A 14,184-nucleotide genomic window follows, 5' to 3' on the forward strand; every position below is an offset into this window, starting at 1 on the left:
CCACAAGGGTCCAAGCCATGAGTAACAACAATACTTCCCCCCGTGAATGACCACAAGGGTTCGGGCCATGAGTAAAAACAGCTCTTTTCAAACATTCAATACTGCCCCCGTAAATAACCACAAGGGTCCGGGCCATGAGTAGAAACAACTCTTTTCAAAAATTCAATACTCCGCCCGTAAATAACAACAAGGATCTGGGCCATGGGTATGACTAAGCATTCTCAAACATCACTTCTCACTGAGGTGAAACCGTACGTACTGTACGGCCTGTATACGTACGTACTTAACGTTGTTCCGTACAGGAAAAGTTTTCATGTACGTAAAAATACACGCCATTGTAAAATAACCTACACTATCTAAATTTAGTTCTAGTAGACTTTAAAAGCACAAGTTGCCTATTGAATAACCAACAAATATTATCTACGAACTTTCAAACACACTTAATGAAATTCAATATCGATACATAGTCACTGAATACAAAATCTTATACACTTGAAGACCATGTCACTATTCACGTATAAACACTTGAATTTAAACCAACCGATTGTAGTCTGTAGAGAGAGAGAGAGAGAGAGAGAGAGAGAGCATGTGTGTATATGTATGTGTCACTAACCTTCTCTGCACTCCTACGATGATCTACGAAATTTCTCAGATTCACTTTCCAAAGACTTTACATTGCAAAAAAGCCCTCGTAGATCCGAGGCGCCTACGTTTTGGGCTTTCTTTTTTAAAGGATAAGTTTTTTTAAAAAAACCCGTACGAATCCATACAAAAAATATGTACGCTACGAAAAGGATCCGTATGTACGTATTGGGTCTACATTGTTTCTCACTAATCATTAAAACCAGTATTAAAACCAAAGTCAAACAATTCGAATTGGCGCTAAAATTCAAAATACATACCATCCATTTCAAACAAATTCCAAACAAGATCATCAAACAGAACTCAAACTTAAAAAACAATCTCGACATCAGTTGAGACTCGAGCTCAAAAATACAACTGACTTTCCATCCTGAAACCTGTACCAAGATTAGGGTTAGATTCCTTCCATAAGGTTGTAGCCAATCGCAGCATGGTCCATAAGTGCTTGAATAGTCGAAATGAGACTCGACAGACAGTGTTCCTGTGGCGGTGATGGTAGCCCCAAGATATAGCAATCACACTGGGACCCAAGGTTATCAACTCGAGAAGAAACACCTATTGCAAGATGTCGAAAAATTTCAAGTTATAATCTGCTAGAATTTTCGTGTGGCAAGCATTTCAGAATACCCCACTTAGCAAGACGTTGCACTCCATAGAAAGATGTCAGAAAGCATGTAGCTTCGGGCTAAAATTTTCTTGAAAGCTTGCCAAGTCCTTGGAGTGTGCGGCTTAGTAGCTATAGACATCCACCCTGCATGGCACTCCCTCTGAGAAAAAACAGTGGCTTGAAAAATCCTTGATCCTTCTCTTGCAAGTAATCTTTATGGCTTATGCCTTGTAAGTAAGAGCGATGAAGACGAGAGCACGCCCGATGCACGATGAAGTAAGGGTGGGAGTGACTAATACGTCCGGGGTCGAGACACGGAGATTCTTTGGTGGATTTCCCTGTGGAGCTTGGAAGCGCCATCTTGCTCTATCTGCTCTTTGGTAGGATCGGTATACTTTCAAATAAGCACGCGCCTGAAGCTCTGATACCACTGTCACGCGGACGAGCACCACATGCCAACGGAAAAGAGCAAATTGGACAACTTTAAGCACTTCAAATAACAGCTGAACTGAAAGAGATGCACGCATGACACAAGACGGGGAGTGGCAAAGTTCCACCCCAAGAGAGCACTCACCCCAAACCTTTGCGCCCCTTTCGATTTTTCTTTATAATGCTTCAACTTAGTACAACCTAGTACTCTACGCTCTGCACCTTCACCCGGAAGCGTACCAGAGAATAAGCACATGGCACATATTTAAAGGCCCTTGGCCTATCAAAAGCAGTTACATAAAAAGCTTCAAACTCAAAAGCATATGGCCCCAAAAGCTAGCGTAAAAAGCTGTCAGTGCAAATTACGAAAATCCGTAGAAGTGCCACATGGCACTTTCAACGCGTTTTGCAATTATCCGTACAGTCTGCCACATCAACGAGTCAACGCGTTTTGCGAGCGTCAATACATCTACCACGTCATCAGCAATTCAGGCAAATCTGTGTGTGTGTGTGTGTGTGTGGGGGGGGGGGGGGGGGGGGGGGGGGGGGGGGGGGTCCTGCTGAATTTATTCTCTTTAGGTCCCCTGGGCCCCATCAAACGGGGTCTCGTAAGTTGGTGGGAGCTCTTCTTTACAAATAGGCCACTCGGCACTTGGTAAAACTTCTTGTGCCGCTTCTACTTCTTCTGCAGCTGCTTCTTAGGGTTTAGGCGGGATCTGCAAGTTGGCTCCGTTCTTCAGGGGCTTGACATGTCAACAGTTTGTGACATCCTTCCTTTCAGAAAAGAGTAATTAGCCTCGATTACACCTGCAAAACTGACAATAAAAAGTAAACATGCTCAATAGACACAGACTACATAAATTTGACTATTCAATCCACGCACTAACACAAAGAACACTTGTCACAACATCCTAGCGAGATCGCAAACACGAATCGTGATCATTATGACTTGTTTAGCCATCACATCCGAATCGTGCTCATATCCCACTGATCTCTACCAAATATCTTGATACACTAAATCTCGTCATCTCATCAATTGTATCACCTCAATGGTTCCATACGGTCATAGCAATGACCATGCCCACAAGACAGCACATTCAAAGATAATGCATTTGCACATATCCTAATCCACATTAGATTTCCAACAACAGTCCATGTTCATATGGCTTTCACTTAACATTCAGATGCAAACAATTAATCTAATCATCTCATCTAATCCAAAACTATTGATGCACCAAAATCACTATCGAGCCATCTCATCCTTCTGAAACTTTTGATGTACTAAGATCAGCATCCGGCCATCTCATCTAGATAGCACTCTTGATGCACCAAGATCACATTCACATTTTTGCCCCCAACAAGATCTCTAGCAAATGTTGAGATGCACTAAAATCATGTCAATCATCAATATCACCCCTTCCAGTGACTAAAGACAATTGCAACATTTTACCTATCATACTCGGACGAACACATGTGTGACGTTTTGCAAGAGTCCTTCAATTATTCAATTGCAAGCATGTAGAGAGGTTTCCAAGCACAATACTGCGAACCTGCAATATCTTTGATTTCTATAATTAATCTAAAAAGAAACGATCACAACTCTTTCCAATCACGTCGGTCCATTATGGCCATGCATGAAAGGTCGTTCCTCAAGTGGGCTGGTTTCATTTTTAAGAGGTCTAGTCTTTACTTTAAGAGCTATATCTATCAAGGCTCCACTAATTTTGTTGAGTTTTCCTTGGTTTTACCTTTGAAAAAGACAAACATATAAACAATCATAGATTCCTTTATAGCTTATGCAAATACGACATAGAAGATTTTAACTACGTGTTTGTAATTTTGTATATTATTTTCCAAAGTTCACATGGAGCCTCTTATTTCTTCTCACAAAGTGTCAAAAATCTTCAAGGTTACAACTGTAAGTTCACAGACTCTTTTTGAAAAGATTGCATATTTAAACATGTCTACATGATCTTGATCTTGGTATAAGACCAATGTAGCGCAAAAAGACCCATGCTAATTTGGCCAAGATTTGCCTTTTTCTGCTTCTTTCTAATCAATTTAGAAAATTTAGTTTCATGTCGATTTAAGACTCGAGATCAAAGGGCATCACAGGCGACGGGGAGCGAAGCAACAACGAGCCTCACTAACACCAACCTCAACTAGTCTTGCTTGGTGTATTTCACAAAGTGATGACGTGGCGGACAGCACAAACCCTTATTTCTGCCAAAAACCCTAAAATTCCTGCAAACCCTAATTTCTGTCAGAAACCCTAATTTCCGAAGATCGCGAAGCTGGAAAAAAAAAATTTGAAAAAAGATGAGCGACGCAAATTTTGCTTTTTTTATAAAAACAGAGAAAATTCGCGTCGCTCATCATTTTTCCACACCAAAAAAAAAAAAATCAGCCTCCGCGACTTTCGGAAATTAGGGTTTCTGCTGTTCGCCACGTCATCACTTTGTGACATACAGCAGAAACCCTACCCTAATTTCCGAAAATCGCGGAGGCTGGAAAAAAAAAATTAAAAAAAATGATGAGCGACGCGAATTTCGCTTTTGAAGAGAATGCTTTTTTTTTAACAAAAAAAAGGAGAACTTGAGAGAGAAGAGCTTTTGAGCTCTCATGCTTTTTATTTTAAAAGCTTTTGGGGCTCTACTTGTGGGCATCCCTTGTACCTTTAAATATGTGGAGAGGGCTTCACTTCTCAAGAGCATCTGGACGCAAAGTTTCAGAGTGAAACCCTAGCCACTCTCTTGTACTTTGATCTGATTAATATAAAAAGAAATACCGAAAGGGACGCCAGGCTTTATGTCACAAAGTGATGACGTGGCGGACAGCAGAAACCCTAAAATTCTTGCAAACCCTAATTTCTGCCAAAAACCCTAATTTTTTAAAATCGCGGAGACTGAAAAAAAAAAATTTTGAAAAATGATGAGCGACGCGAATTTTGTTCTTTTTTAAATTCACGTCGCTCATCATTTTTCAAAAAAAAAAATTTCAGCCTCTGCGATTTCCGAAAATTAGGGTTTCTGGCAGAGATTAGGGTTTTGTTGTCCGCCACGTCATCACTTTGTGACAGTGGGCCTTGCTATATAGCATAAATAGAATATAACAGAACATATGTAAATTGACATTTAGCATCCAGAACTGAAGGGAACTAGAGAATGACTAATTTGGCACGACAATTATGATCAAATCCAGCTTATTGAACTTAGGGTCTAGGAGCCACTAATGAAGGACGTTTAGGACATTTATGTTACCCCCGTTCGTCTTCATTTCAACTTTTGTAATGTCAATTTGATTGTACAACTTATTCAAGGCAAGGTTGTTATAGTGTTGAACGTCTGATCTGAGTACAGATTATCGTAGTAGAGTTGTTGATGACAGATGTATTCATGCACATGTGCTTCATCTATAATACATGCACCCAAGCAGTGACATGGAACGTCTCGGGGTTTCGTGCATTTTGGGGTTTCGAGGTTTCTGAAACGTTTCGTTTCGGAGCTCAAAGAAAGTGAAACATAGGTTTCGTTTTATATGTATGTTCGTATAATGATACATTGAATATACATACAAATTCACCTTTCTAGACATGTGAAATACCAAAATCTATATGTGAGACTTGAGTCAAAAGTGAACAAGGTAAGTCGATAGCCAACTGCAACAACGTACAGGTAAAGACGAGGGGGCCAGGCTGACGTGTACGGTTCAGAGAGAGAGAGAGAGAGAGAGAGAGAGAGAGAGAGAGAGAGAGAGAGAGAGATTATTCGATGTGCGTGAGGATCAAAAAATCTATCAATTTTTTGAGGCAACCTATGTGCATGGCTAAAAAAAATCCCCAAACGGGTGGTTTAAGGTTAACTGGTCAAAAGGGGGCAAACAATTCGTTTTGCCCGTTTCGTTGAAACATTTTGGCCATTTCGTCGTTTCGGGGTTTCAGAGGGCTGAAACGGGTTTTCATGTCACTATGCACCCAAGTTACAATTGATCTCATCTACGGTTGGTTTTCTTTCAAGAATAATGGTCAAGAATTGAAGCAAATCATGTTCCGTTGCATGTCTTATATAGCATGACATCTTGTACAAAGTTGCATGTAGCCAATGGACCAAGCTTGTGATATGGCATGTATTACAAAGCTCCTGTGCGTGACTACAAACTGGGGGTAGTTGGGCAAGATCACCGAGCAAGAGAACACATTTGTTGTTGAAGGATCTGCCAATGTATTGCTTGTTACGTTCACATTTTGTCTTTCGACAAGGTCAAAAGTCGTTTGGGTTAACATGGATAGCTTGTCTATAATTATAATATCTACCCTTTTTATGTCCAAATATCGCTCATCGGTCTCATGAATAGAGAGGGGATACTGTTGATTCGTGGTCGGTATCTTGAACTGCAATGTCGCTAAGTCTTGTTGCTGCCGCTATGATGGCAAAGCACCCAACAATAATACAGAAGCAAGGGCAACAAGAGTGTCTATTTCATTTTTCTGTCGACCTCGTAAATCACTATATATGTGAGGTATGCCGCTGTGCAGGAGGGACATATTTCTAGATTGTGAGCAAAGATATCACATTGCATGCTCCAATCTTTATACAATGCAGTAATTTCAAACCATGACCTAGCATATGGACGCTAAGCTAGTTTCAAGTTGGTTGCAGTTTGCTCCCTAGCTTATTAACAAGTGGATTGTAATCTTCTAGGTCTTGAGAACTTCAAATTGATACCTAGTACGGGAGAAACAAGGAAATATATAATATGGAATCAATTATTTAGACACATAGTATTGGTATCAATGATTTAGAGCTAAAGTAATAATGCACAAGGTGAATTCATTATTGCGATACACCACATGCATTCACTACTTGTGTATTCACTATTGTAATACATCACATGCATTGGCTAGCAACAGTATGCAAAGAATAGCGTGTGTAACTAACATGTGCAGATACTGATCGACATCAAGTGTATAGTTCTGAAAATGAGATCCAAATAAATCGAAGCAAAGGAAGTAATGCAAAAATTTCTAAAACAAGTATATAGATAAAGCATGAATGAAATGAAACAATAAATGAGGTGCTTTACTGACCTGCAATGTTGTACTGATGCTTTTCGATTGTCCTATCAACAGGCCGATATTTGAGTCAAGCTACAAAAAGCAATGTGAATAGTTGAACATATCATCGCGCAATGTAATGTCACAGACTGAAAGTGCAAAGTATACAGTGCACGTCATACAGAGGTGCCATACAAAAGTACGGTGGAGAGCTGGCACTGTAGTCTCTCCAAAAAATTATAAGAAACGAAAGTCATGCCCTGCTCCGTAGCGTTTATGTGTTGCCCCAAGCAAACGCATGCGCATAGAAAATTGGATGCAGATAACGGACCTTACAGTGTTGTCGAGTTGGAGTTGTGCTTGTGTAATTGGAACGTGCAGTGTTGTGAATATATGCCCTCCCTACCATACACAAAAAACGCAGATGTAACTTTATGTTCAATGTCGTCTAATCAGTTTTACCTTCTGTGTGTGTGTGTATCTGTGTGTTGTAAGCTGCTTCAGTCATCAATTATGCCTTCTTGCCTCCTTGCTGGCTAACCCGAGTTATGTATCGTGCTTCCTAACTACACATGATAATGGGCATCTTGAGGTCTGCATCCCCATAGCGGAAGGCACTATATTCAGTCCGCTCATCAATAATCCAAACACGCATCTGGTGAACTACTATTACGTCACGCTCATGGGCATTAGTATAGGTGGCATTCCACTAGATATCATTCACCAATGCCTTTCCCTCGACATGGAGCTGTCTGCCACTAATCCCCTCACACTCCGCTAAAAGCGCAAGCAGCTAACCATCATCAGCTTCGGTGTGATCGATCCTCCTAAGCTTTTCTACCCTCATGTCCACTTCAACGATTACTATTTTCATTTCTTCGGCCTCTGCCGTCTATCGCCAACAACCTGATAGCATCAACAGAAAAATGTGATGAACGGGTCTGCGAAGGCAATGAGTTTTGGTGATTCGATCCAGATTAGGACAATTGATCATCGATTGAAATTTGATATCTTCTGTTTCAGTAGCACTAGAACAGACCTCTGCCATAGATTGATCGCACTAAATATTTGATCTTTGAGAGTGTTCATCACGTCGACAAGCATTCGAAGTACCCTCCATCTTGATGATGTTCGAAATATAACCAGGTTTGAAAGGTCTCCAATACTCCTTTCCGGTTCTGCACGGCTTGCGGCTGTACGAACAAACATCACGGAAAAGAATTGGTGTGAATCTTGAGAATTAAGCATGGGACCTGCTACAATATATCCTTTCCATGAACATTGAAGGATGGCCGAGGGCACAGGGTTGTTGAATCTACATGAGCTATTGTTGGAGCGACATAATGCTAGCCATAACTAGTTGCGCCTGCAAAGACCAGCTGAATATGATAGTTGCACACAAAGCTGTTATGATCGCTAGCGGGGAAGGCGCAGGTAGGCTTATAGTTAGTTATTCAAGCTTCACTACAAAAGAAGGCCAATTCCACCAAGTGAATAAAATAAAAAAAGCACTCTGCGTTACTCAATTGCTCTTAAAAGCAGTTCGATCTGGAGTTCGCAGGTTCCAAGCAGCTCCGAGCTTTGTCTGCGGGTTTGTCTCTGTACACTCTTTGAGAGAGAGAGAGAGAGAGAGAGAGAGAGAGAGAGAGAGAGAGAGAGAGAGAGAGAGAGAGAGAGAGAGAGTCGGCATACTAGCTTTTCACGTATTGGAGTCTCCTTTATTTACAGCTTTTCATGGCAACGATATTTTTTTATTAAAAAAATCTAATGCCACGTGGTGGCTTCTACGTTCAGATACTAGAAAAAGAGCCTTTGGCTCACCAAGTAAACACCGAATCCATGAGAGCTCTTCATAGAGAAGCTCCTCACATCTGAAGATTCCAAGACAAGGTCTTTCTCCTTGAGGATTATCGATCAAGTCGTCATGAAAGGCGAGCCATTGAGAAGGTGGTAAAATAATTGCAGCAATCATTGACCTCAACCAAAACAACGAACACTCGAGCTTGAAAGAGAGAACACCCCACAGTAGACACGAACAACGAAATAATGAAGCTCCACTTCTAGAAGCATTTGGCCCAAAGTCTAGCGCCCCTTTCAGTACTTCTTTTTATACTAAATAATCCACAAAGTGAAACTGCATTGGGATCACTTTGCCGATATGCAACCATGCACTGATCTGACCTACTTGACCCCCAAGGCTCATGTTCACAGACAATGAAGCCCCAAAAGCAACTACTCCAAAAGCTATGTGCCCTCCAAAACTCCCAGCTAAAAATCTGATGCACAAAATCCAGCTCCAGAAAAGCAACACCATGTCATCATTGTACAACTGCCATGTCAGCATTGCGCACAGCCTAGCACATCAGCAATCATACGGCCTATGATTTGCACCACATATTCCGAGAGATTTTGGATCTTCTAATGGAATGTCAACACGTCATCACATTGATAGTCACACCCCTCCGAGCTCCACAACTCCTATTAGTAGAAGTGTGAAAGATCCCTCTATGAATCTTTTCGAAAAGTTCTGGCAACACAACAACTTTTCAAAAGATTCTACCAATCTCTTTTTGAATCTGCCCAAGTCAAGTGGCTCACTACCCAATCTTGCATCCATTGCACACATCAAGAGATGTACAGTATCCAATTTCTGTTATGTACCTTTTCAAAAAGTCTTCGCCAACTGCAACTTCTCTACTTGCACAAAACCAAGAGATACTTTCAATCCCTCTTTCAATTTATTCGAATAGTCCTTGCAAAACTTCAACCTTGTCATTCAGATGCAGACAACTCTGCATGCCATGCTAAACCTACTTCGCAACCTAGGTGAGCCTAACTAGCTTTCCATGAAACTTCGGATTATCATAAACACTAGCAAATATACCATAGTCTATAGAGATCTACAATCAAGTCAACATTAAGACTCCCAAGTTTACATTACGACTAATCATCTTTCCAAAAAGGCTAAAGAGTATGTTACCGAGTAAAAAAATAAATTGAACTTGCAAAAATTTAAATGAATGGAAACAAGAAATATCCCATTTCCAATCCAAGAGAGTTTGGAAAAAATTGTATCTTGAAAAGTGCAAAAATGCCTATTTGTAGTACATATTGTAGGCAAATTCTTACACCTAACAAAGCTTGAATTAAAAAAGACAACTATAATGAGCCTCATAAGATCCAGAATAAGACTTAACTCTATAGGAATGAAGTTTCCCTGTATCTAGTTTTGAAGTCAAAAGTTCCAAGGCTTCAAACCATACTCCTTGTAAGTCCTCAATGCTCAGTCTAAGAATCATAAATTGAGTCCTTCATTATCGAAACGGAATCTACAAGGGTGTGTCTCTCTATCTTATCAAGCAGACCTGTGACACATGCAGAAACATGTATATATTTGCGCACGTACACGCATATACACAAAAAAAAATGAGCATGGCCACTGTTTTGAATGAAACATATGCATCTGCAAACTAAGAAACAAAAACGGGTGCAGACACATCTACTCCAGATCCAGTTGCTAAACAGTTTGTAAAAGACAAAAAGAAACACAAAGCAGAGCCCAGCTTTCACCTTCTAACCACTTATCTCCCTCGCTGAAATTCAACTCTACTCCTGTTGGAGCCACCCTCATAGCTCTCTTTCATAGCAGAGCCTGCACTAGCTCTGAGCGTTCCTCCGGTACCAACTTTCTCAAGTGCCTTCTTTCCTTTCTTCACTTCTGTCAAAAACTGATCAAGACCGAACGGATCTGCTTCATCTTGATCCTTCTCGAACTCAACGGGTCTTTCTCTAGGCGCGGTCCTCTCTGTAGCTCCAGCAAACCCTTTATCTGCCCTAAACCGATCAGTTTTCAAGACCTTCTCTAATTGCTCATCAGCCCCTCCATAAACCTCACTGTCAGCGTCCTTCCTAGGCCTATACAGGCTTGACAAAGCAGAATGAGAAGTGAAAAGCCCCTTGTCGTAGACATTGTATGTATCATCTGTTGCAAAGCCTGATTGCATTCCTTGATCCTGATTGAACAAACGCTGATCATACATGACTTCTCCTGTCCCGACAGTAGCCATACCAAGAGCAACCTTCTCACTAATATCCCTATCCCTATCTCTAGTGAGCTTGCTCTTCTTTCCAGCATGTCCTTCCTTCGCCTCCAGTCTTTTTTCGCGCTCCCGCTCCCTCCTCCTCTCCTCCCTGATTGCTTCCCTTCTAAGTCGTTCCTCTCTCTCTTCTTTCGTCTCTCTCACCCTCTCCTCTCTTTCAGCCCCACGCTCAAAATCATCCACTTTTCTGGCAGCTGGTGTGTGCAAATCTGTGGCTGGTACACCACGATCAGCACCCATGGTACCACCCCCAGCCCTCTCCTGTCGAGCCTTTTGCGCGAGCATGCGAAGCTCCTCCTCCTTCTTTTCTTTCTCCTTCATGATCACCTCTTTCTGTATCTTTGAGCGCATTTCAACAGCCTCTCGAGCTTTTTGCTCGGCAACATACAAAGCTTCACACAGTTTTGCAAAGTTATCATTAATCTGCACATCCTGGAGGCCTCTACCATCTGCAGCAAGACGCTTGTCAAGCGGAATCGTGTAACCCTTTGGGTTCTTCCAGTTTGAAATACAAGGTGGAATCTTCCAGTCCTGCTGATCTTTCACAGTAACGGGCCTGGGAGGCGAGTGCATGACAGGCACAGGGGGGGAGCCCGAAGCCTTGGGCACTCGCTTGTGCTTGAATTTAGGGGGCTCAAGAGGATCTTTTGGCATCTCTACCATGCGTATCACCCTCTCCTTTGCCCCAGAATTGAAAGCTGCAGACTGTTGGGATGGTGTATACTTTATGTATGATGCTTCAGTTGAAACCGTGGGCACATTCTTAGGCTGTGCCGCACTAACCCTGACATGGACTATTTTCTCAATCGCTGCTTTGGTGCGACGTGTGGTCTCTTCTATCTCTTCCTGCTCATCTTTCATATCCACATCCTGGGGGAGCTTGGGGACGAGATCTGAGTGCTGAGAGAAGACTGTCTTGGAAGCATTCTCGCCCTGTTTAACAATGGCATCAAACGCAATGTTACCTGCGGCATCGACGCTGATAGGAAGGATCTTGGCATCGTTCTTCTCCTCTTTGCGGCCCATGTGGAGGGGGTACTGGGCGACATGAATTTCAGGGAAGGCACCACCATCACCAAAGTCTTCAACACGGCGGGGGACGAAGCCTGCGCGCTTGCCATAGGGGGGGACTTGCTTGATCTTGGGGGCCGGGGGTTTCCCCTGTTCGACCCGCTCCTTAAACCAGGGATCATTGGAGAAGTCGTACAGCGAGGCTGTGTTCTGCTTGGGAGCCGGCAGGGTGCTGAGCAACTGAGGAGGAGCCATGGAGAGGTTACTCATTGACCCACTCACAGACATACAACAGGAGGAATGGAGTCGATCGTAATTCACAGTTTTAGGGTCTGCCAAGAGAAGAAGAAGAAGAGAATTTTAACGTCGAGCCACAGATTACCCAACTAGTATTATTCATAGGGCGTCGGGTCCAATCGGCAGTGCTATCGAATATAACACGACACTAGGTATGTCCTACAGATTTTAGAAAATACTTATTAGCTAGAATCTATTGAAGATGCCCTCTTTGATCGATTAGCAAGGGGAAGAAGAGGCGACGAGCAAAGAGAGTAGTAGAATCTCTCTCTCTCTCTCTCTCTCTCTCTCTCTCTCTCTCTCTCTCTCACAGCTCTCTGTGCATGCCAGCAACACGTGTGAAACTCTCTCTCTCTCCCCCCGCCTCTCTGCGATTGGGTTTTCTCCACGATTGGGTCATGGCAACAAAACAAAGACAAACGAGGGCTAAGGATAAAAGGTTATGACCTCTTTGCAAAAGGATGCTTCTTTGCTAACTACCATGTCGGTGGCAGCTGGCACATCCTCTCAAACAGAAGTACGATCTTTCTAGAGCTTTCTTTTCCCACAATGCATCCGTTACAGCTCAAGAGCACTTCTTGAGTTCAAAAATCGGCACATGATTCTCGTAGATTGCTCCTGCTCGCACACTAACACGAGCGAGCATGGCATTGGTGAAGATGGAAGTGGGCGACGGAGGAGAAGGTGAAGAATGGAGAGCAGCAAAGTTGTCCATGGCCAAGGGGCTCCCTACCACTTGAGCCTACAGAAACAAAGGAGTAGGACCCCTGCAATAAAGGATTTGTTTCCCACTTGCTCCTCAGCACCCCTTTGAACATGCCTCCTAAGGCAATTGCACATTTGGAGCTCATGGTGCAGGGTGGCGCTTGGGTAGAGGAGGCGAGGTACGAGCCTAGGCTTGTTGTTGTGTTGTACCTTGTTGGCAGAAGAGCGGCATCAGCAACAGCCTTCAATAGCAAAGGGAATCTTCTGACTATTGAGGGGTTTTTTTAAATTCTGAACCAGTGTGACACTAGTACGGCTGGCGGGCGTCTCTGTCTTTCTCTCTTTGTTTATTGTGTGCCCAGAGGTTGCAAGGAACACTGTCGGACGAAGGAGGTTCTGCCACGTGTCAAGGAAGGCCGGAATCCCTCCCCCTTTTATAATATAACACGACATACACATATTGACATAGAGCATCTAGTATTGAAGGAAACAAGTACAAAGTGCATTAGGTCAAGCAAAGGTCTCACCAGAAGTTTTAAAAAATGGAAGTATGGTGGAGAGCGTGAAGCCAACATACTTTTATTTTGACAAAGTGTAGCACTGCCTTGCATGCTTTTGTCGCAACCCTTGCTTGCAAATTCATGGTCAACTATACCCTTCATGGCCTCTGCATACCATGCATGGCCTTTGATCGTTGCGGGAAAAACCCCTAAGTGACCTTAGGGCACCCTTGGGGCACCCATGTAATTCAAAAAATAAAAAAATAAACACAATGTGAACCTGCTCAATGGCGATGGCGTAGACCTTGCACGAAGTAGCCCGATGCCAAGCTTTTTTCTTGTGGTGCTCCGACGAGCGTAGCACAGCAACGAAAAACTGCCCTCAGCCCAGCGTGCATTGAACGAGCCCATGCTTGGTCAAATTTGTGCAGGTCGACTGGCAACCCCACCTTGACATAGGATTGTTTTCCACAGGCCTCGACCTCCTCGGCTCTGCATAATGAAGGAGCCATGCCCACGGCCCTCCCCCCTTCGTTGCAAGAGACTTGTCCATCCACGGCCCAAGCTAGCCCACAAAGAGAGAGAGAGAGAGAGAGAGAGAGAGAGAGAGAGAGAGAATGATGGCCTGAGGAAAATCCCTAAGCTTATTCTATTGTGTTGTATGCCCCTTGTGTATGCCTCTATGTAGACAATGGTTGTGTAATAGCTTATCCTACAAGCGTACAACATGTTAGAAAATAGGATGTAACGAGATAGATATTTGAGTAGCTTACTTAATGGAGAGAGATAATTTTCACACATGAGAGATTAGAGAGAGAGAGAGAGAGAGCACACGATATA

General features: G+C 42.8%; 1 protein-coding gene across 3 annotated transcripts in view; it reads right to left on the reverse strand.

Annotated features, from left to right (window-relative positions):
• SKIP (chromatin protein family) overlaps positions 1–12,232 on the reverse strand; it is a 33,587-nt gene extending 21,355 nt beyond the window's left edge. The window contains exons 1-2 of one of the 3 annotated variants that reach the window (XR_015185656.1): positions 10,302–12,232; positions 6,765–6,824 (exon numbers count right to left, since the gene is read on the reverse strand). Coding sequence is in view for 1 of the 3 variants with exons in the window: in XM_086493468.1 (XP_086349594.1) it covers positions 10,313–12,130 (1,818 nt within the window). In the remaining 2 variants the exon portion in view is untranslated. Of the gene's footprint in view, positions 1–6,764; positions 6,825–9,928; positions 10,097–10,301 lie in introns of all 3 variants that reach the window. The other 2 variants (XR_015185657.1, XM_086493468.1) reach the window with 2 other exon arrangements.
• Between the last annotated feature and the right edge of the window lie 1,952 nt (positions 12,233–14,184).

This window comes from Adiantum capillus-veneris, chromosome 21 (assembly GCF_014529385.1).
Source record: "Adiantum capillus-veneris isolate H3 chromosome 21, ASM1452938v2, whole genome shotgun sequence".
Taxonomy (NCBI): domain Eukaryota; kingdom Viridiplantae; phylum Streptophyta; class Polypodiopsida; order Polypodiales; family Pteridaceae; genus Adiantum; species Adiantum capillus-veneris.